Genomic DNA, 25,296 nt, shown 5'->3' on the forward strand with positions numbered 1-25,296 from the left:
CTAACCCTCATGTCATCCAAGATGTTCATATGTTTCTTTCTTCAGTCGAAAAGAAATGAAGGTTTTTGATGAAAACATTCCAGGATTATTCTCCTTATAGTGGACTTCAGTGGCCTCCAGACGGTTGAAGGTCAAAATTACAGTTTCAGTGCAGCTACAAAGGGCTTTTTCCACACTTCCATATTCTTCAAAAAGATAACACTGTATGTCCTATGCCTTCCCTATTCGGAATGAACGCAGTGCCAGTTAAATTTTTTCAGTAAGTAGAATAGGGAAGGCGTAGGACAACACTGTATGTTTTGCTTTTGTAAGCTTTTTGAAGAATATGGAAGTGCAGAACCACATGCAAGGCGAGCATTTGTGTTTATAAAGCCTATACATTTAAAAAAAAAAATTGAAAATGACCAATTGTTTCGCTAGATAAGACCCTTATTCCTCATCTGGTATCATTTAAAGCCCTTTGAAGCTGCACTGAAACTGTCATTTTGACCTTCAACCGTTTGGAGTCCATTGAAGTCCACTATAAGGAGATAATCCTGGAAAGTATTCCTCAAAAACCTTCATTTCTTTTCGACTGAAGAAAGAAAGACATGAACATCTTGGATGACATGGGGGTGAGTAAAATATCAGGAAAATTGAATTTGAAAGTGGACTAATCTTTTAAATAAAGGTGCTATTTCTACCAGATCTGCCCTTTTATTTCCACCTGATCGGACCTACTTTGGCGTAGGTAGGTTTTATTTTAATAAAATAAATTGAACTAATTAAACATAAATTGTATTGAAAATATATAAATTCTGTTAAATGAAAATCAACATTATATTTATTTCCATCATATGATGTATTTCTAGGATATTCATACTGAATAATACTGTGGGACGGGCCTCATTTTTTTGCTGAGAAATAATTGGATGGCAAAATGTGGGCGGTGCCAACCAGAATGGAGCCAGAACAGAATGCAAGTTTGCTAAAGCAAATGCCTATTTTGCTATTGGTTATGATTATCCAATGGCCCATGACCTAGGAAAGTCATTTCAGAGGAGAAACAAGTTATAACATTTTGATAAAAACATTATGACAAACAATTAAAGACAATCTTGCCTTTGTTTATTTGGGATAATGTACAAGACTGGAACGTGGGTCAAGACCGTATATAATAATAAATTCTGAGTTCATGTTGCTTTGAAAAAAGTATGTCTTTTAGAATAACAGACATGGTTTTGTGTATAAGATGTGTGCAGACTTCTGTGTGTGTGAGAGAAAGGCAGATTAGGAGAGTAGAGAAGTGGAGCGAGACATTATTAGCAGAGAGGGGAAGAGAAGCGTTGCAGTTCATGTGGCAAGTTGAGAAAGAGGAAACACAAATTAAATTGTGAGGTACTGAGAGTGTCACAGAGAAGAAAGCATGAGGACGAGTCCCATGGATCACAGAGCAAATGCTATGAGATACTGAGACATGACAGGCAGGCTGGTTTTGGCGTGCGTTGCTTGACCCGGGCACTGAAGGGAGAAAAGCAGAAAAGAAAGACCAGAAAAACATTCAATCTGAGGTCATGGGGAGTGTTAGTGAATTGTGTGTGTCCAGTTTTCAAGCTTTCTTGTGTCCAACAATACCAAGGAGTTCTCCAGGTAAGAGCTGATCTTTCATGGTGTTGTAATCATAACTAATATGTTTTCTATTGATTCTGTGGTTAAGGCAACCATAATTACTACTGTTCAACATTCTACTGTTACTTAAAGCAACCAGACTTATCATTTTTTGACTGGCGGGTGATAAAGAATGCACTAAAAGAAGGACACGAGTTCAAAATATTATACAGACTTGGAGTTAGGATCTTTTAACTTGAGCCAATAAGCAGCATTCGGCTTTGCATGTTCAATCACTAGTTTATATCAATCTGAGAGGGTAAGAATGGTCTTCCTGTGGAGAGCAATAGTAGTTCATGCACTATAATCAACATGTGATGGAAAAGCAAACTGAAGGATGAATTATAGAGGGAGTTTCTTTCTGACTAATGAACCTGAAGCTTATATGGTCAGCTTAAAAGATCTTTAGTCTCAGGCAGTTAATGCCATTAAGGACTATATACGCAGATGTAATCCCTCAAACCCAACGGTCAAGAGATTTTATGCGCTTTTTCACCACAGTTGGTCTTAAAACCTCTCAAGAACTCATGAAAGTGGTGTTGGTTTAGGTCTTCTTACTTGGTATCCTAGTCTGGATCTTAATTTACAGGAATAATTCACAGAAAAATGAACACAAAGGGAGATATTTTGAACAATACCTGCTTTAAGTCCAATGTGTTCCTCGGAGAAAACTATCGACTGACTTTAGAAGTCCTGAAAGTCATAAGAGGACTGCTGTTATGATGTGATTTTTTTATGCTGCTTTTGCTTTCCTTTTTAAAGCTCGAAAGAAGAAGTCCACATTCCAAGAAGTGTGCTTAATTGTATTGAATGTGCACTTGTAGTGTACTTCAAATCTTAAAAGTATATTTAAAAAAAAAACTGTACATGCAGATGATATAATATTAATGAAATAAAAGCCTAGAAAATCGCAACTTTTCATTTTCCGTCGGCCTTAGTACACGATGTAACTACAGAAGAGTAAAGTTTTAAATAGGAAAAATATTGAAACTCTTTGGTCATTTTTGAGCGAGATGCTAACGGTCTAATCAGATTCAATGAACTATGCTAAGCTATGCTAAAAGTGGTACCGCCAGAACCGGAGATCGGCTGAATGGATTAGAAAACGGTAAAACTCAACTGTTTTACTCTAGGGGAGTTGGAAAATGAGCCTATTTTCAAAAAAAGTGGAGTGTTCCTTTAAATAGCACTTTAAAGTTTAGCTAATTGCATTTAATATAAATTTGAACTATTATGCATTTTCATTTAATTACATAAAAATGCGATTAAATGTCTAAAAATTTTATGTTCAGTTTGCACTTAAGTATATTATTTTTATAAGTACTTTTTTTTTTTTTTTTTTTTCAAAATTATGCTTAAGGGCACTTTTTAACAATGAAAAGCAATTAGTACATTATTCAAAATTTCATGACTCCAGGCTTTGAGGGGTCTAGTCTGGGTCTTGTATTGGTCTAGGTCTTTTGGAGGTTCTGGTCTTGGCCAGTGTTAAAGGGATAGTTCACCCAAAAATGAAAATTTGATGTTTATCTGCTTACCCCCAGGTAATCCAAGATGTAGGTGACTTTTTTTCTTCAGTCGAATGCAAATTATGATTTTTAACTGCAACCGCTGCCGTCTGTCAGTCAAATAATAGCAGTGATTGGGAACTTGAACAATAAGAGTCGAAAAAACTTCAATAGACAAATCAAAATTAAACCCTGCGGCTCGTGACGACACATTGATGTCCTAAGACACGAAACGATCGGTTTGTGTGAGAAACCGAACAGTATTTATATCATTTTTTACCTCTAATACACCACTATGTCCAACTTCGTTCAGCTTCCGGTTAGTGAGGTCAGATCGCGCTCTGACAACGGAAGTGATGTCTCGCGCTCATTGAAGTATATGGGCGAGACATCACTTCCGTCATCACAACGTGTTTTTTGACCTCATTAACAGGAAGCTGAACGAAGTTGGACATAGTGGTGTATTAGAGGTAAAAATTATATAAATAATGTTCGGTTTCTCACACAAACCGATCGTTTCGTGTCTTAGGACATTAATGTGTCGTCACGAGCCGCAGGGTTTCATTTTGTTTTTTCTAAGCAAGTTTTATTTACTGTTATAGTTGAAGTTCCCATCTACTGCTATTATTTGACTGACAGACCGCAGCGGTTGCAGTTAAAAATCATCATTTGCGTTCGACTGAAGAAAAAAAGTCACCTACATCTTGGATGCACTGGGGGTAAGCAGATAAACATCAAATTTTCCTTTTTGGGTGAACTATCCCTTTAATGCTAGTGAACAGACTCACCACAAGCTTCAAAATTAATAAGCAGTGCTTTTTTCCCCTATTCCCCTTATGTAGACTCCACAAGTCAGTGTGATTTAACTTCTTTTTTTTTTAAACTGCTAGATAGCTCACTTCCCGTTTTCTTCAAATAGGCAAGTGTGTACTTAATATGAAGACTTGAAGATTGAACTAGTTATTCCACACATAATGTAATCGAATGTAATTCTCGGGTGGGTAACTTCAGGATTGCGCTGTACTTTACAAGGAATGTACTGTAGCCATTTTCACATAGGGACTCACAGTGGTAACTGTTCCTTAAAACATGCAAATGTATTGCATTTAAGATGTATTTGGCCATCTAGGGGTCACTTTCAGTTAGCACATCCGCCAGACTGTCAGATCAAGGAAGTGTTCTAGGATTTTGCCACCAAGTTGTGTAAGCATGTTCAGGCAAAGGGACAGGAATTTCTGAACCTGAATATTCCGGTTTGTAGATTGAGCTGGTGTGATGTAAATGTGCAGATGACCACAGGGAATTTGTTCCTGTTGTGTTGGGAAATGGAGCTTTGTTCAGAAATGATGGTGTTAGAGTTCATTTGAGTTCATGTTGCGGAACTCTGCGCCTCCCGCACCCAGCTTAAAGAAAAAGACAGCATGAGTTTGAACTAATGCATGAATGCCGTCGCATGACTCATTGACGCTAAATTGTTGATGTGACTGTTTGAAATAAAGTGCTCCTTCCATATTATGGTCAAACCAAACATACTAATCAATTTAAAGGTTTTATCTTTAACTTTTAATGGTATGGCAAATGGCAAGGCCATAATTTCACCTCTCGTTCAGTCCAGTGGTACTCTGAGAATGTTTCTCCACAAAAAACATGACAATCTCCAGCTAATTAGCACAATTTTAATGGAAATCTGAAAGAAAAAAACAAAACAACAACACAATAATGTTGCTTTAATTGCTCTTGATGATGATTAGGAGACTGAATTAAAGATGCAGTAAGTGAATTCTGAGAAATACTGTTAAAAAATGGATTGACTGAGCACCAAAACACACTTGTAGCCTGTTGTAGCCACACTGAATAGCATGTTTGTAAATTTGAGGGCAAGAGCTGTCAAGATAGGGATATGATCCTTTTGGGCAGGAACGTGTTTGTTTTAGAGATTTCAAATATCAACAGCGTTTCTCAGAAATTGCTTACTGCACCTTTAAATCCCTGTGTAAGTCAGTTCAGAGCAGGTGCTTTGAAATTATAGCTGCCGTCCACTGTGTGACATGGAAATTGTTGCCTACGTCTTGACTTTTCATTTGGCTTCAGCTGGAGGCGGCGATGGGGAACAGATCAAGACAAGGGTTCATTACTCTGACCGCTGGAAAATCACAGCGGGTAATGCAAGAGGTGGACGTTCTCACTGCCAGTTAACACATTAGAGGCTCAGCATGTTTGTGATGATCTCAGACTCGAGGTTGGGTTAGAAGAGTTTTTTGCATTTTGCAGTTTAAGAACAAGTCCAAACAATAGGCACAAACGTGGTCAGTAAAACATACAGTAGTCAAATTATAGGCAAACAGTCCAACAGACAATGATAATAAACATAAATCCAATAAACAGAAGATCATAACATGATACCATGGGGAAAAACTCAGTGAGGCAGGTGAACGGGCAATACTTCGCAATGAGCATATGGAAGTGTAACAGATAGGGAAAGTATTATGTTCATTTCATATGTAGAATTACACAAAAATGTTCAAATATATCTGATATGCCTGTCTGTATGTGTGCATCTTCCCCTTTAATTTTCTGACTGCAGCACCGATCTTAATTTCCTATCTTCGCACCTCCTCTTCACTTTCTGCATTGTCTGCATGGGAGAGGAGGGTTTATATTAAGCTCTGTTTAATCTAATTTCATCTTCAAAATATTTTTTATACTTAGTTTCTTTGTATAAATAATATTTGCAACTTTATTTTCCATGTCTATTGCATTATTTTCATGTTTTCATTTTAACTGAGGTTATGATTAGTTTGTCTCATTGATGAACTTGATGAAATTAGCATACTAATTGCAGTACACTTTACATTTACCTTAACAACAAACAAAAAAGGGCAAATTCACACATTTTTTTCTCTTATTAGATTAAATGAAGAGTTGACCCGTCAGCACAAATATATGTTCTCCTATAATTTGGTTAGTTGGTTTTGTCTTGAGTCTGCTTATTTAAAGTTTCTTTCTTTGGATTATTGGCTCAGATAATTCAATTATGTCCTACAAATGCACATTATAAAATGAATTACCATTAAAGCAAAAAAAAAAAAAAAAAAAAAAAACAATAACACAAAGGAGATATTTGTCATTATTTCCTTTACAAACTTGTTAATTCTTAAAAATTAAGGTTCCGAAAGATGGTTATCGCAGCAAATGCTGATGAACTTGATGAAATTAGCATACTAATTGCAGTACACTTTACAGAAACAAAAAAGGGCAAATTCACACATTGTAAAAGACTGTTTTTTAGATTAAATGAAGAGTTGACCCGTCAGCAGAAATATATGTGAAAAAAATATATATTTTCAATATTTTCAACACTCTTTCTGACCCTCTTTCTGAATTGATCAGTTTTTAAGGTGTGGCTTCTTTAAGGCTTGTCAGTAAACGGCTAATTGGCTAATGTCATTGCATTGCACGCTAGAGCATCTCCTCGTTAGAGCATCTCTTGAGATCAGAGGAGTGATGTTAGGTTTACTCGCACAACGATTACTAGCTGGCCTCCGTTACACTCATCCCCCTAAACCTCACTCTCATCCGGGTCACGGCACCAATTTAAGCCCTCTACCCAGGTCCTACTTTGTCATTTGACAAAGCATTATGAAATCATTTACTTATGTTTTGTGATGCAGCTGCTGTCAGATTCAATACAGTCGCTATTAAAATAAACCATCCACTTGTTTCCGATCCTGGGATTCTTCTGACGCAAACAAGCTGTTTAAACTTTAAACAAAGCAAACTTTCTTTCACTCTTCCATTTGTCCTGTTTTTGGCATACTCAAGTGCATGGAGTACATCAGAAACTAAACGCGCATCTTTATGTATCCAGTGTAGACAGTGTCAGTGATTATAATGGATTCTGTTTGCTTTTGACACGATGGGCACATCCGGTGACTGAACGACAGTGGGCGAGGCCTATAGTGCGATGATGTATTCGTCAATGATGTAATGTCACAGATCCTGCAATATCAAAACAAGCTTTGTTTATAGTGAGGATGACATTTTAAGCTATGAAACTTGCAGGATGTTTTAATGGTACAAAGGCCTCTTATATGTCCAAAGATCAAGGCAAATTAAATTTTTTATATCACAACCCCTTTAAACTTACAAACATGAAGTACTGCATCTGTAGAAGGAATGCAGTGATGTCAATATTCGGGAGAGGGCTCCATCTGGTGGTTGGATAAGTGAGTCTCTGACTCTTGGCCTTGCAATAGGGGGAGAGAATATCATAAAATATATTATAAAATATAAAAAAAAAAACTGATAAATATATATACCCTTGTGAAAATAAATACACTTTAACATAACAGAATAAGAAGTATACAGAAATACAAGTCTCTCTCACAGGAACAAGTCTACAGAAATAATATGTTTTTACCTACTTATGTAGGATTTAAGTACATATTTATATGTGATTTCATGATTACTTTTATAATGAATGTATTGACAAGCATTTATGGTAAACTTGGGTATAGTTTTATGTAATTTCTATTGAAACTTGCATGTCATGTACTTAAATATATTTGTAATTACACGTTGGCAATGAAGTTGCAATTTAACTATCAAATAACACACTACAGTTAAAACTATAATCATGTGCTTTAGTACACTCTAAAAAATGCTGGGTTGTTTCAACCCAATTTTGGGTCAAATATGGACAAACCCAACTGTTGGGTTAAAAAATTAATTTAGAGATTTAACCCAATGGTTGGGTTTGTCCATATTTGACCCAAAATTGGGTTGAAACAACCCAGCATTTTTTAGAGTGTATGTTAGTCAACACGCCAAATGACAAAGTATTATTAAAACACAAATATTTAAAATGTACTTTAAAGTAAAACTTTTAATTTGACATCATTACAAGGTGCGCTTGTTAAAATTGTACTTAAGTGTGTTAAGAAACATAGCCATGAAATTGACTTGATTCTGATTGGTTGAGCCGCGTTCTAAGCCATTGTTAATTACTCTTCAAACATACTCCTGTAAACACATTACATCAGTATTAAATAAATATTTTTATGGTCTAATCATTTTATAAAATCAATAAGCCCAATGAAACAATGGTTTACTGTGAATTTATTATAACTCTGCTCCATATCGTGTTTAGGAACAGAAATTAGCTGTTGTGAATTCACTGTAAACTACAGCTTCACTGGGCTTATTGCTTTTGTACACTACAAGTGCACATTCAATACAATTAAGCTCACTTCTTTTTCACTATGATTAATACATATATATAGGCACTCTTCTAGTAATCTATCTTGAAGTCATGAGCCTGTTCCCTTTAGAATTTACAGAGTCCAATGATATACAGCACTTGAAGATCAGCCGAATTGGCCATCTGCCCCACTGAACACCTTTGGGATGAACTGTGCAGTGAGCCAGACCCCATCAACAACAATTAACATCAGAGCCTCTTGTGTCTTGCTGAGCATTTTATTTCAAAAGTATGTGGAGAAAAATAGCATTGCCCTCTCCCTTTGCTGCAATAATAGCTTGCACTCTTCTGGGAAGGGTCTAAATCCATCTGTATATGTACAAACAAAAACAACAATTAAAAAAAAAAATAAATAAAAAAATAGGAAAGAATGTGTCCTGGATCGAACTTTATCCGATCAGGTTAGAAATACAGGAAACTCTTGGCAGTAAACGTGTTTGTGTGGGGCTCTATGTCCTAATAGTGGGATATTGTGGCTTTGTGCTCTGAGGCATTTGCCAGGAAATGCCCACTGCTTTAATCTTTCCAGCAAGGTCAGAAACTGAGCAGAACCAGCTGGAGAGCCAAATCCAGGACTTAGTGGATTACTCAGGCTCTAATGACCACAGCATAACCCTGATTCCAATTGATTCCCTATAGGCCTTGAACATGAGATTTGAAATTGACTTTATGCTAGTGAAATATGACTGTTATTGTCTTTGACAACTGTTCTCCTGTAATTTGGTTAGTTGGTTTTGTCTTGAGTCTGCTTATTTAAAGTTTCTTTCTTTGGATTATTGGCTCAGATAATTCAATTATGTCCTACAAATGCATATTATAAAATGAATTACCATAAAAGCAAAACAAAACAAAACAAAAAGAAACAGTAACACACAGGAGATATTTGGTCATTATTTCCTTTTCAAACTTGTTAATTCTTAAAAATGAAGGTTCCGAAAGATGAATTTTAGAATTTTTTAAGTTTTTTAAAATAACCATTTTTTTCTTAGTGTGAAGAACATTTTAATAATCTAAAGAATCCTTTTCCACTATGAAGAACCTTTTGTGGAATGAAGAAGTTCCAAAGTTCCTTCATGGAACCATCGATGCCAATAAAGAGCCTTTATTTTTAAGAGTGTTGGTACACAAAAAGATGTTTTTATTTTTCAAGGTTATCTTGTTGCTCTTTTCCCCGTAAACACAAGTTCATAATGACCACTTCTGTCAAGCTGCAAAAAGGATATAATAACACATTTAGAAAAATATTATCCATGAATAGCAGCTTTAATTTTATTGTTCCTCACACAAAGCTATCATATGCTTTCAGAGGATTTGGAATATAGCGCAGTCATAAAGACTACGTTTATGATGCTTTTGTGTCTTTTTACCTGTGTTTCTTGTGCCTTGTAAAAGTCCATTTGAGGCAGGATTGGAATAGCATCTGTGACCATGTGCTGTGCAGTAGTTTCTCAGAAGGAGCCAGCAGGGGTCACTCTCTGTGCATTTCTCTTCAAGTAGATTTTAAACTGTGATCATAGGGCCTTTGTGAGCTTTAATGTTAAATGGTGTTCAGTGAAGTTCTGAAAGTCACTGCTTGCTTTCTTAAGGCAAGACACTACTGGCAAAACATTGTTTTTTGTTTTTTTCATGCACTCATCAGTTTTAAGATTTTGGGCTATTTTGACATAATAAATATTTTCTGTTGGCTGTTGGAAAAAAAAAAAAAAAAACATCCAAAATACACAGACAAGTGTTTATCTTGTTACACTTTATCTGAATCTGTAGAGTATGGAAGCCTATTTCCGCCACTAAATAAAAAAAAAAGAATAATTGCAACTTTTTATCTCAGAATTCTGACTTTTTATCTCACAATTGCGAGTTTATATCTCACAATTCTGACTTCTCACAATTTCAAGTTATAAAGTCAGAATTTTGAGATATATGCAATGGAGGCCAGCTAGTAGTTGCTGTGTGAGTAAACCTGAGTCCTCTGATCTCAAGAGATGCTCTAGCGACTGATGCTAGGGGTTGCAGCCTTTAGCCTCCTTGTTAGAGCGTCCGACTCCCACACTGGAGATCCAGGTTCGAGGCCCACGCAGAGCAGGTGATTAGAACATGGGTAGAGGGGTTATATTGGTGCCGTGACCCGGATGGGAGTGAGGTTTAGGGGGGTGAATGTAACGGAGGACAGCTAGTAGTTGCTGTGCGAGTAAACCTCACTTCTCTAATCTCAAGAGATGCTCTAGCGGCTGACGCTATAGATTGCAGCCTTTAGCCTCCTCGTTAGAGCATCCGAATCCCACGCCGGAGATCCAGGTTCGAGGCCCACGCAGAGTGGGTGAGTAGGACCTGGGTAAAGGGGTTACGTTGGTGCCGTGACCCGGATGGTAGTGAGGTTTAGGGGGGTGAATGTAATGGAGGCCAGCTAGTAGTTGCTGTGCGAGTAAACCTCACTCCTTTGATCTCAAGAGATGATCTAACAAGGAGGCTAAAGGTTGCAACTTCTAGCGTCAGTCGCTAGAGCATCTCTTTTCTAATATAGCTCTGTGGAGAATCTGTGTTGGGTCGATTTAAATGCTATTCAAGCTACAAGCCATTCATGACACATCGGGTTAACCCTCATCTGTTTATCTGTGTGGTTTTTAATGTTGAGTTGCAAGGCACTTGCGGTAGATAGATGCTAGATTTGGTCTGTGTGAGGGCGTTCATGACATAGCTGGTCCTCGTTCCCACAGCCACATTCCAGTGTTCCCGGCACTGCCTTGAGAAACAATACAAGGAAAAACAACATTCCACAAATAGCTATGCTTGTACTAGTGCCGCTATGATAACAAGGCAACAATCACATTCACAAGGCAGGTTGAGAGCATGCATTTGTTCGAGAAGAGGAATCCTGCAGCCTTCAATACAGGCAGACCCTTTAGTGGTGTGTGCTAAGGCAAGATTTTAACAACCTCAAGTATTAATTTGATGCATATAACTCATCCTGCACAGTTTGAATGATATCTCAAATCATGTGGCTTGTTGTGGAATTTAAAGTTGGCATGAAACGGAAGTTGTGCTTGTCTTTTTTTCCATATTGTGACGTATAAACAAGGGAGCTTCTTGAACAGGAACAGGAACATTTTCATAGTTCCCATAACTATTGGCAGAAGTACTCACTTTTTGACGTGTTAGCAGGAACTGGGAATGATTTTAGTTATAGGAATTCCTTTTGGGGGACTAAACTAGCACCTACATTGGAGTAGGGTTTTACAAAACACAATAGGAACTACCAGTGACGTAAGTGTTTGTTGATTGGCCCAACACATGCCATATGAATCACCAGCACCTGGCATTTTAAAAAAGCCATGTAAACACATAGTTTACATTTAATCACTCCACGGACTAACACACAGAAAGCAAATGTTAGTGACACATAAACAAACAAAATCTAATGTTAATGGCAGTGTTTGTGGTAATGCATTTTAAGTATGTAATCAGATTACTTTTTTTCCAAATAACTAGTAAAGTAATACATTCAGTTACTTTTTTCAAATAGGTAATGTAAGTTACTTTGTTTTTCTGTGTATTCTCCTGTCCCCATGTTGAGAGAAATTGTGAGCAAGTGCAAGTGTTGTGTGTGCTGTGTGAACATGATGGTTTTTATGAATGTGAGCAAATTTTTTACAAAAACAGATTCAGTATTCCTCAAAATGAATAAAAACAGTGAAATGCATATTCAGAATATTATGCTAACCTGCAATAATTAAAAATGTTAAATTATACAAATATACTTTATGCACTTAATCTCACTTTATTAACCAATGTCTTTGCTGCTGACCTTCGATGGTCCATTTCAACCATACTAATAAACAAAAATGACTTTAGATAAACATCACATTTGTTTTTTATTTCTGAAGTAAATGTTGAACCTTCTTCTACAGCTGAAAGGTTTGTTTGAGCTGCGCCCTCTACTGTACAAACATGTATTTTTATTTCCTTCAGCCTGAAGCTTATTCATTTTACTTTTGGTGTGAAAGGGCCTTCATGTTTTACAAAAAATAGAATAACTTTTTTGTTATGAAAAAAGAAACAAGCAAGCCCAACCTAGATGAGAATGATTATCGCAAAAGTAAGTAAATAAGTAACACAATCAGTTCCTTTTTTACGGAGTAAAGCAAAAAGTAATGCCTTACTTTTAAAGTAACTTTCCCAAACACTGGTTGTCAACAATCAGATTTCATCTCTTGGCCCTCATTTTTGCTCTTTCAATCGCATAAATTAACAGTTATATCATACAAAAAAAAGCAGTCAATAGCATCACTGTTGGCCAGCTCACGTCACTTCAGAGTTCCTATACTGGTGGTGTGAATGCAACCAGGAAAATGGCACAAGGGGAACATTTAGTTCTTATAGTTCCTGTAACTGCCCAGTGCAAAAGCCCCTTTGAATGTGGATTTATCGGATGGAGCACTTAAACAGAACATCCTACAAACCACCTAGTATTGTGGTGGCAAGATTTGCCAAGATCAAGCACAGCTTACATTTTCTTCAGAAAATGTAGGTAGCTCTGGAATTTTACACAGTAAGTCTTATTTACTGTACAGTACATGCATTTTACACAACAAATCATGTCACTTTGACATTTACATAATATTTACATAAACATCAGATTTCCAGCCCACACATCCGGCATCGAATTTGCATGTTGCATGGATTGCATAATTCTTTACTGTATCATAGTCTGAAAGTTCCCTGATTGTAAGACTGACCTGCCGTCCAAAAACAAGGATTTCTTGTCTCGATATAATTGACGTATGTAGGTCAGCTGGCGCACTCACGAGGCATTCTTCATATGCAGCTCAACAGAGGACACATTGTTAGACTAGGACACAGTGGTGAAATCTGTTAAACTACGCAAGAATGTTCTCTAGCTCTTGTGAAAACGTGTACATAAATGTGCACTGTACTTCAAATTCAAAAAGTGTTTTTTTTTTTTTTTTTTTGTACTTGCAGAAAATATAATATATAATGTTAATGAAAGAAAATTTCACTTAATTGTACTTACAAATTCAGGATTTATATTTTTGAGGTGCTTTGAAGAAGTGTATTTCGATGTGGTGACTAACTAAAGCACATGCTAAGAACTTGATTGTAATTTACTGATTTTTATTATAATTAACTGTAGTGTGTTTTTTGATATTACATTTAGCAAGTTAACATATTTGAGGGAGTGTAAATGGAAAACTTTTTATTTGTTTTGGCCATTCATTTAAATGACAACAGCATTTTGGGGGCCTGAAAACAAAATTTGAAAACAGGTTTCAAAGTGCATGTTTTTGAAAATGATACCGCATCTTTGTGTAAACTACAAAAACGTGAACGGATCTGCTCATGCGCGAGGTTAAAGCGCAGAAGCAGACCATCTATGGATTCCACCGCATTTTTATCTTTATGCACACAATATAATCTTCTATTTTGTAATCTTTTTATTTTTAATATCTGGCATGTTTGTGTGCTGTGTGCCTGTGTGTATGTAATAAGCAGAGTGTATGCACATTGTGCACCCACATTAAGGTGCATATTACTATATAAATAACAAAACAAATATTGTTCCACTGACTTTAGACCAGGTTTCAATTGGTCAATGGCACAGACTATTTCGGTTGCCTCAAAAAAGTAACACGCCAACAATGCGCCTGAACACACCTCGTTTTCAGACCAGCACGCCTATGGGAGAACAAATGGGCACGAATGCATTTGCTATTTAAACAATGTGGTGCAGGATGTGAAAATGATAACTGAGTCAAGCTGAAACAAGCAAAAACCACTTGCGTTGCGCCTGCCGTTGCAATGCAGCACATGTATGATAGGGCTCTATGTCTTTCTTTACAATATGACATCGCCAACTACTGGCCTGGCATGAATAATACAGCGTTTTTAGTCATTCTCTTGGAACTGTGTGAATAGGGATCATTTTGACAACATTGTCATCTGCGAAAAACTTGTCAATTACTTGATTAGAATTTACTGATTTTGATTATAATTATCTGTAGTGTGTTATTCAATATTACGTTTGAAGCTAATATATTTTATATGTACTAAATTACAACTTCATTACATACAAGTTTATAGTATTTTAGTTTATCATAAATTCTTGTCAAAACATTTGGCAGTTTAACCATATTTCAAGGACTACAGACATAATCATGAAATTCATATAAAGATTGAGTCTCATTTAAAGGTGCTAAAGAGGATCTTTTTGTCGACTGAGAAACCAAAGACTGTTAGTGAGTTTTTGAATTGAGTGCATGCGTAAGAACAACCCCCCTCCTTCACAGCTCATTTCAAAGGAACGCCTCCCAAAACTCGTGCACAAGTATTGGAACACGAGTGTTTACCACCGGCATTCGCTGTGTCGTGTTAGTGGATTCATTATGTCGTTCTCACCGCAGGTAACTCATAATCTGCAGTTCTTACTCCTGTCTCCTGACAAAAACATTGCATGCGGCGCCTGTGGAGTGTGGAAAGTTACTGGAGCGCGCAGCCGCGCTCGTCTCTCACAAGGAACATCATGGCAGTGATTGACAAGCCAGAGGGCCAATCGTTTACATGATGAACGCGTAAACGATTGGCTGATGTTTTTAAGGCCCTACCTCGTGCACAGATGATGTATATTAATATTATTACTTTCAGTGCACCTAATAAATAGTCTTTTATCCGTTAGTAAAGACAGTTTCAAGTAATATTGCAAAAATGTATAAAACAAAACATCCTCTTTAGCACCTTTAAGTGGGTCAAAGAAGGACTCTAAAGTTCAGCTAATTGCATTTAATATAAATTTAAACTATAATACAATTTTTATTTAATTGCAAATAACATGCAATTATGTGTCTGAAAACATTACATTTAGTTCACACTTAAATGTATTTGTCACAGCAGGTAGGGCAAAATCAAGGAAAATCATGAAGATCTAATCACAGCACTTTTATTTTTAAACAAAAACAAAAGATAATCCACAACAAAGAAGATCACAGGAAAAACATGTGGCAGCATAAACAACACAAGACAAAGAACTGAACAAAATGAGGGCTAATGCGACCTTCACTTGCTCTCGGAAATGTGATCTCAGAATTTGATTCCCACTTCTAAAGTTGTGATCGTTGCATTCAAGTTTTGAAATGGAAAGGTGTTCATTTTACCTAGTAAACTCATATTTACAATAATGAAGGCAGCATTGATATACATGGAAAAACACTAGAAACAAGGTAATTAACTAAACACAGGTGTGACACGTGAGGGAAATCAAAAGCCATGATAACTAATGAACACAGACAAAAGAAACTGATCTAGATCAGTTGCTAACCAACTCAAACAATGAATGACAACAGAGACACTTAACCAACTCAAAAGCTGCATCCCAAATGACGCACTATACATATGCACTCATCCATGTAGTGCGGGAATTGTATTGTATTGAATTTATACTTGAAAATGTCATAGAATAGTGCATAAGTATGCAAATTGGGACACACATTATGTCCTAGAAACACAGAAAAAGCATATATTTTTTACTCTTTTTTTTAAACTATGCTTCCAAAATGTATTATTTTTTCACAATGAAGGGAGTACTTACCAAAATCCTTTTTTCAGAGTTTCTGTTCCTGAAAGCACTTAGGGATATAGAGTTCCCATTCATCACGCTGCTTTGTCTTTGTTTATTTTGAAAAGAAATACTTCTCTCATCTCAATGAGTGTCTGTCGACAAAGAAGACTTTAGATTTTATCTCTATTGGCTCATACCAATATGATGATTTAGTATATGTACTCATCAAATTGACTAGAAGTATCTAGCTAAATTATAATAAACAAACAAGAAATAAAAAAAACACAAGTTTCCATTTATATGTTATGTAATGTGTGGCAACCAAGATAACAACAGGTGTGGTGTATTGCCTCACAACATTGTTTGGTGTTTGTGACTGAAATCCTGGATAATTAAAGTAAACATTTTCATTATTGAACCTTCTAGTATCAACACCCTTCATTTATTAGCATGAATCATAATGATACCTTTGTGGTAATTAGCTTATATAAGTAGATATGTGCAATTGAAAGGCCGTAGTACTGTCCCAAGTCTGTTACACTATGAGAGCACACTACCCTTGTACACTTGTTTTAAAGGCTGGTCAGGTGTTGTCTCTCTTATGTTGCTATCGTTCCAGGGCCACACACACACACACACACACACACACACACACACACATGTTCAGGGCTGTTCTCAGTCTCTGTTCGTCATTCGCTCTCCCTGCCCCCACCGACACACACACTCACAGCCAGCGCAGGGTGTGGATGGTGAAACTCAATACTGCGGCTTTGTCTCAAACCCTAGTGAGCTGCCTACTTAGATAGCATATAAGGGCACTCCCAATGTGAACATACTGTCCATTTTAAATCCCCTCGAAGAATGTTTACGTGCTGATTACAGCAAGAACTTGTTAGTTGCTGAAGTCAGTATAAGACTGTCTGTCATGAAGAGTTTATGAGACGCACATGAGTGGCTATTAAAGGAATGAAATGGAATTTGCAATAGTTTTTTCTTCCCTATTGTGACATATCTATGAGTGAAACGGCTTTTGGAATGAGAACAAATGTGGGGTGGGACTTGATTTTGTCCATTGGGATTTGATTGATGGATCTCATGTGAGTGACATGTTGCCCCGCCCTCATGCCAGTAAACGCATCATCAGAGAAGAGATGAAAGAGGGAGGAAAATATGATCTAAAAACTGCTGGGTTAAATATGGACAAAACCAGGGATTGGGTTGTTTTCACCCAGCCATTTTTTCCAACCAATTTTGGATTTATTTTTTTAGCCAGCAATATATTAATATAGTTAAAGGCATGTTTTTGCTCACCCCCAAATAGGGGCAAATTTGTGGGGTATTTTAAGCTGAAACTTGACCAGACCAGAGACTTATATTACATCATGTGAAAGAGGGCATAATAGGTGCCCCTTTAACCCAACCTGCTGGGTTTGTCCATATTTTACCCAGCTTGGGTTTTTTTAACCCAGCATTTTTTAGAGTGTAGTGTTTTTTAAAGCAAACTTTGATTGGAAATTATGGGAGTAATTATGGGAAAAATAATTAGACATGTTAAATTTATAAGTTTCACCACAATATGAGGTCAGTGTAATGTGTTTTAACGTTTTAATTATTTTAATTATTATTAATTTTAAATAAAATAAAGTTCTTTTGCTGCCCTCTTGGAAGTTTTTGCGGCTCCCATAGGGACACGGAAATTTTGTGAATTATTCAAGCATTATAGTTTTGTTTCTGGTACTTCTCTTAGATCACACAAACTTTAAGGTGTAGAAGTGAGCCCAATATGTCACATTTTGCTGTTTAAAAGTTACCCAAATGTGTCAGTATTTCAGATGTGTCAATAAAACTGGTTGCTCAGATTTGAGATCCAGTTATTGGTAAACTGGGCCGTGTTTGGCAGCGAGTTTTATCATTCACTCGGCCGCCAACAGTAGGCACTGAGAGAGTGAGTGGGTGAGCGGGGATTTGAGACGCAGCCCGTGTCGGAAGCGGGCTAGAATCACTCGGCGACGCGTTTGTCCTCACAGTCTCGGGTGCGCGCTCGGGATTGGCCCGTCACGGTTAAGACACTCCCCTGATCACGGACGAACACCCTTCCTCAACCGCAATCCTTCCGGTCTAGAGTATTATGTAAAATACCTGTCTCTGTTCTCAAAAGTTGACGCTAAAGTTGAGTCGCAGTTGTAAAGCGAGCCATTTTAACTTTCTGTTGATTTGTTTACGGTATTGAGTGACTAAAGAGCGCGCGATGGTGCTGAAATCTGAAGACGGAGTCGGTGAGTGACGATCGGCAGCTGTTACTTTGACTAAACTTATTCTTCATAAACAACATGCGCATGTGTGAAATCTGAGATTCATTAAAATCTCTATTGACATTCACTTTTCAGCGTTTGACTCCTTTAGAAGTTGGTCTTAATGTGTTTTTCCTGTTGTATAACGTCTAATTTCCACTATTTATTTAGTGAAACAAACTAGCTTTAAATAAATATATAAATATTATTACAGTCTACAGTTCTCGTATGCTGTCAAAATGTGGCAAACACATAACTTTAATGAACGTGTCCTTGAATGAACTCCAAAAATGTACCTTTTTACAATAAGGATAAATAATAAACTGTTTGTAGGCTGAGTGTGGTAATGCTGCTGCATACGGGTCTTCATGAACTATCCATCATCTCTTCTTTGTGTATGCAGTTATGTTTTGAATTATTCATTGTGAATGAAAGGCCTCATTGGTTTTGACGAGAGATGAATATTGTTCCATGATCCTCTTATGTGCAAATATACGAGTAAATAAAGCTTTGTTGCTGAAGAAATTTGTTTTTGCATGGGTGTTAAACCCAATAGTGCCTTCAAAAAGCAGTGCTCTCAAGTCATTTGTGGTTCATGTTATGATATGCAGTTTGAGTTGAGCGTGTCTATTCAAATCTTCAATGCTTATTGTTTTTTGTCTGACAACTGGTTTGTCCTCACTTTTTGTCCTGCATTAGTCCTAAAGATTGACTGTTTAATTCATCTGTCTCTGACTCAAACAGGCTGCGACTTGTCTGAAGTAACTGTTGAATCTTGAGCAAGAATCCACACAGATTGTGGGCAGACTTCCACATACCATGAACAGTTTCTGAAGTTTCCTGAATGTTTAGCAGTATAGTATTGTAACATGCTGTAGTCATGTGTGTTTGTAACACTTGTTGTCTGTTATTGAGGAATGTGGCTCAGCTGTCTGGGTTCGGTGAGGGGGTTGGGATGTTTTCTGTGGGAAACTGCTGAATGCTGCTGATATCTCAATGTTAATCTCACATAGACAGACTGTCGAATATCGACTTTGCTTATTTATTTTGGCCAAGAGAAACCCACAAAAGAATATGGAAGCTTGTTTCCACCATGGAATAAAAAATTAAAGGGGTAATACTAAGACTTTTTATCTCACAATTCTTCCTTTTTTCTCAGAATTGCGTGATAAAGTTGCAAAATTGCAAGTTTGCAAGTTCAGAATTGCGTGATATAAAGTCACCATTTCAAGTTATAATGTCAGAATTGCAAAATAAAATATGTGCAATTGCGAGAAAAAAGAAGTGTGAGGGGAAAAAAAAGTCAGAATTGCTTGCATTTCTTGTTTACTTGCAAGTAAGTGCCTCAAACCACACTGTATAAACTATATACTGAATATATTTTAAAGATCAAATGTGAACAGCATTACAAACTCACCTCAGCGCTGACTGTACTTTATCCTACTTATTACATATCTACTTTCTAAATAATACCCAGATGTACATGAAATACTGTTTGGTGATTATATTAATCTGTTTGAAATACAATGGTTAGGTTAACAGACATTCAAACATTTTTCAAATACCAAAATTTGATTAAAGGGTTAGTTCACCCAAAAATGAAAATTCTGTCATTTATTTCTCACCCTCATGTCGTTCATCTTCGGAACACAAATTAAGATATTTTTGTTGAAATCCGATGGCTCAGTGAGGCCTGTATTGCCAGCAATGACATTTCCTCTCAAGATCCATTAATGTACAAAAAACATACTTAAATCAGTTCATGTGAGTACAGTGGTTCAATATTAATATTATAAAGTGATGAGAATATTTTTTGTGCACCAATAATAATAATAATAATAATAATAAAAAAAAAAAATGACTTCGATAGTGATGGCTAATTTTTAAAACACTGCTTCAGGAAGCTTTGGAGCGTTATGAATCTTTGGTGTCGAATCAGCATTTCGGTGCACCAAAGTCACGTGATTTCAGCAGTTTGGCGGTTTGACACAAGAACCGAATCATGATTCGACTTAAATGATTCATAACGCTCCGAAGCTTCATGAAGCAATGTTTTGAAATCGGCCATTACTAAATAATCGTTATTATAATAAGTCGTTATTTTTTTTTTTTTTTTTTGGGGCACCAAAAATATTCTCGTTGCTTTATAATACTAATATTGATTTAAATATGTTTTTAGTACCTTCATGGATCTTGAGAGAGGAAATGTCATTGCTCCCTATGGAGGCCTCACTGGGCCATCGGATTTCAACTAAAATATCTTAATTTGTGTTCCGAAGATCAACGAAGGTCTTACGGGTGTGGAACGACATGAGGGACAGTAATTAATGACATTATTTTCATTTTTGGGTGAACTAACCTTTTTAATGTGAATTCTTCATGTTTGATTACTTCTAATTACAACTGGGCTGGGTGTTGAAAGGTATGTCTGGTTAGAACTGTTTCCCATAGTAAGGGTGTGGACTGTCTAACTAACTCGTCTTCTGAGAAAGTGACCTGACAGGAAATGTCACCTTACATTGAACCCTGGCAGGAAGAAGCATTGGTCTCACTGCCCAATAAAACTATGCAGTGCAGCTAAGGATCCTGGGAAATGCAGTGCAGTTTAATGTCATTAGCGTGTGACCTATTTGTTGTGTTGAGCTGCTGTGTGAAATAGGATGTTATTGATTTTTTTTTTTCTTCTCTTTCTCTCATCTCTGCTCAGTTTCCTGTCTGTGTGCTGTTGATTATCTATGTGACCGCTGTGGTCATGTGACTTCCTGTCTTGCATGGTTCAGGCACTGTGTTTACCAGGTGAAGTGTATGTGGGATGTTGACCGTGTTCCTGTGTTCTCATCATCGATAGAGGACAGAGAGGTTTTTACTAGTACATTTAGTTGATGTAAGCTGTTACATGCTGTTGACTGTCACAGAAAATAATTTCAACCCTCAGTTTATATAATCAAGTAAAAATTGTTTACTGTAAGCAGTTACAGTAGAAGTCTGTGGGCAAGACGTTGCATCAGAATAAAAGATTCTCTTAAACATTGTGCAAAGTCCACCACAATTAGATGTTAATCCACTTGTAGAAAAGTAGTAAATGGATGATTTTATGAGCTGAAGTTTGACAGCATCTCACATCATGTTTCGGAAAGTTGGTTACATGGATTGTGTTGGGGTTAAACAGGTCCCATTGGTTTTCATGCAGTTTGCCACAAATCAACACTTTGAAAAACCACAAAGAGTCTGGTAAAAAAAAAAAAAAAAACAGAAAACCTTTAAAAATATGAAATGCATGAGAACACATGTGGAATGCGTGAAATTTAAGACTCAAAGTTTACTTGAAACTGAAGACTTGTCTTCTGAATAATCCATGGAGAATTCACTTATTCACTCTTCAACTATTTGAGTTTCACAGTGAAAGGATTTTTTTTTTTTTTGCTGCATCTCAGTTACTAGACTCTTGCACAACTGAAAAGAAGTGTGAGAAACCCATTTACCTTTACAGGGGTTTGAAAACCAGACATAACAAAATTAGTTTATTTTTCTTTAAGTACTAAAGGCAATAAATAACAAATGTTAAATACATTTATACTTGTATTTATTTTCACCTTAGTGTGCAAATAGTCACTACAATTAGTCATGACAAAAAAAAGCTCTGACCAGCTACAAAAGAGGTTTTCTGTTTTTACATGAATCTATTTTTCATTATTGTTTTTTTTTTTTATTAACTCTGAGCATTTATGCACAAAACATGACTAAACCACACCTGTCTACAGTGTCAACAGTCTGAGAATACGGACTGTGGGTCAAATTTAACTGTCAAATAATGGTTAGGCCTATTGTTTATAATATTTTATTTACACCTTTTATGCTTTTCATATTTAAGTCACCTATGATTGTGATTATGAAAACTCCCTCTTTGATATCCCATTTGGTCAATCTTCGACTAATAGTCGACTAATCGCACGTTTATGATATTAATTTAATTACTTAAATATAAAATAAATATATAGATTAGCACTCAAGCGCACACAAGCTAAGTATGTTTAAAATGAAAAGCCATATTTAAGGTTGACAAATGATAGGTGAAGATTTGAATTTCCTGCCCGACATACTGTATTTACCACAAGGGCCCACTGTATCTGTCCCTCATGGGCTGTGTGACTTCACCACTTCCTGTGGAGTTATTTTTATTCCGCAACTAATTAAAAGTTAGTCAACTAAGCCTCTTCTCATCAACATTTAGTCGACTATTTGGGGGCAGCCTTAAACAAAATGCCTCTTCATGAATGAAATATGAGTAACGCTAACATTTCCCACAGTAATTGTCATCAGGTAACTGTATATATGGTGTGAACCTCTGCCTCAATCAGGACTTATAGTCATATGTGGTGTTTACTCATCAGATTCCTCCTGCACGCTTTCTTTGCTTGCATAAGCGGCAGGATGTTTACTCTGCAGAGCTTCAGGATGTTTGCTCAGCACATGGCCCTCTGCTCGGGCCTCCCCCTCACAGATCACACATCAGATCTGCAGCAAAATCCTCCGGTGCCTCATGATCGTTTAGCTAGGCTGATGATAAAAATAAATCGGCCTGCATTCCACACCCAGGCCTTGAAACAATCTCTTATTGTTGCTCATGTTATCTTTGGCTGATGCCTGCTGCCTTGATTCCCTGGCTTTCACTCGCTCTCGTGAGTCGTGTGATATTGAAAGAATGTGTGTGACACAGAAATGTGTCACCTCCTCAGAGTTGCTCTGATTTAAGACCCTCTCAGGACACACTGAGGCTGGCCGATTCCAGGAAAAAGCATTTCTCAGACCTTGATCATTATGTTAAGTTTATTGGTTTACATCCACAATGTGAATAAATACATAAAAACTACATAATAATACAGAAATATATGGGGACTTTGAAACCATGACCTTGACATTGCTAGAACCATGCTCTACTTTTTGAGCAACGCCAACGTTATATTTCCGTTATACCGCTATGTGTTACTGAAGTGATGACACCGTGACTCATTGTCCTGAGTGAGACTGATGACGTTTCCTCCACTGCTCTTCTTAGTCATATGAACACAGCACTTCATACACCAATATAATGTGGCTCTAAGGTAATGTGGATTTGAAGAATATTCCAGAGTTACGATTGAGACCTGAAGGGATTGTTCACCCCAAAATAAGTCACTCATTCTCATGTAATTCCAAACCTGTTTGAATTTCCTTCTTCTGGGGAACACACAGGAAGGTATTTTGAGGAATGTTGGTAACCAAACATTTTTGGTGACCATTGACTACCATTGTCTCAAATTATCTTCTTTTATGTTCCACAGAGGAAAGACTATCAAACAGGTGAGTAAATGATCACAAAATTTTCATTTTGGGGTAAATTGTCCCTTTAATAGCAAGTACAGTAATAGCTGGTTGGTTAGTTTGTATGTCAGTGTGATGGTCTCTTCCTGAGGTTTTACAAAATAATATGAAATGTGCATTGTGGATCAGATTTAATGCTGAAAAGTCTAGCTACATTTGCGATTGTAAAGAAAACAAAAACTTGTTATCATTGTCCTATTGGTTGGTACTGATGCAACTTGGGCCAAGTAATGAGATCCCTCTTGTGGACAGTGTTCTGCTTGATCTATGTAAATGTGCAGAGAATGACCACTAGATGGGGCATCCTTGTTCATGATGGCATTAAGTCTGTGAGGGAAGGGAGGAGAGAGAGACAGAGTGTGGGATGGAAAGGACCGTCTGCACATGGACTTCAGCAGTATGTGAAATGTGTCTTCCTGTTTCTCGGTCTTGCTGTAGCAAATGTCTGTCTCTGTCATACTTGACTGCCACTTCTTACCTGGATGAGTTGTCTGGTTTGAGTTTATCTTTGGTTCTGCTGGATAATGAAGGAGAGAGTTTTGATGAGTGAACAGAAGTGGACTGATATCAGCACGATATATCACTAAAGATTGTGGAATCAGGTCAGTTTGCTTTAATACTGAAATGGCTACTTGGCAGGGTGTTAACTTTTGTGATGTTTCCATGTTAGTGTAGAATGAATGCAAGTGCCTATAATATGAACTGTCTTACATATTGAGTGGTTTGATTGCAAACAGAAAGATCATTTGTGGACTCGATAAAACTCTGCAGTGTTGAGCGTTCACAGAACATGTGAGGTTAGTGGCACATGGCTTCTGGCTTCACGCAGTCATTTATTCCTTTTCTGCTGCATCTAGCAGTCACTGACTGACCATCAGCTTAATTTTTTTTCCATCAGCAAGAGATTTTGCATGTCTAGGAGGAGTTAAAGGTGCCAGTTTTAATTTTACTGTTAAGTGTGTAAGGACAGAAAAATTGAGCCTAAATGATTCTGTGATATGCTGTCAAGCTGTATTTGATTCCAGGTACTGCAGGAATGTTTATTATTGCAGGTAAGTTTTTTTTCAGGGTATTTCTGAAACAATATCCAGTTATATTCAGTAGCCAAACTTGGGCAGAAAAGCCCCATGAAGAAAGGCATTGTCTCATTTATCTAGAGCATAGTTGCATTGATCTATGGAGTTCAGTCATCTATTATCTGCCCACTGCCATATCTGTGTTCATTCGCCAAGCAGTCCCACGCGGCCCTTGAAAATGCTGTCTTTTTCAGCAGGTCAGACCTGGTGAAGAAGTGTCAGACCTAGTCCAGTACTTTGAACAATGGCATAATACATCCAGTGAATGCAGCTTCTCAGTATTAGGTCAACCTTCCAGAGGTGAGGTATGTGCAATGTGTTACGTTTTGGAAGTAAAACCAAAGAGCTGGAAACAAGAGTAAAAAAATATTTGGCAAGTTCTAAATCCTGAGATGTTACCTTCTTGCCATAGTAAACAGCTGCCCCTGGTACTTACAGTGTGTGAGAGCCGTGAGGAAACGGCGTGAGGCCGGTGGCGCGGGTGTTAATGAGCTTCACCTGGGAGGCGCACCGGCCTTGAGTCCCTCACGGAGGAGCTCCGGGAGCATAAAAGGAGGAGCGACTACAGTGAAGGACTCAAGGCCGGTGC

General features: G+C 37.1%; 1 protein-coding gene across 3 annotated transcripts in view; it reads left to right on the plus strand.

Moving 5' to 3' along the window:
* cyth1a (cytohesin 1a) overlaps positions 1-25,296 on the plus strand; it is a 59,711-nt gene that overhangs the window by 7,893 nt on the left and 26,522 nt on the right. The window contains exon 1 of one of the 3 annotated variants that reach the window (XM_067382798.1): positions 1,346-1,629. The exons of 1 other annotated variant lie outside the window; for it this stretch is intronic. In XM_067382798.1, the coding sequence (XP_067238899.1) occupies positions 1,554-1,629 (76 nt within the window). In that variant the 5' untranslated portion in view covers positions 1,346-1,553. Of the gene's footprint in view, positions 1-1,345; positions 1,630-18,027; positions 18,256-25,296 lie in introns of those variants that run through there. One more of the 3 variants, XM_067382799.1, reaches the window with a different exon arrangement.

Source organism: Chanodichthys erythropterus, chromosome 3, assembly GCF_024489055.1.
Source record: "Chanodichthys erythropterus isolate Z2021 chromosome 3, ASM2448905v1, whole genome shotgun sequence".
Lineage (NCBI taxonomy): Eukaryota > Metazoa > Chordata > Actinopteri > Cypriniformes > Xenocyprididae > Chanodichthys > Chanodichthys erythropterus.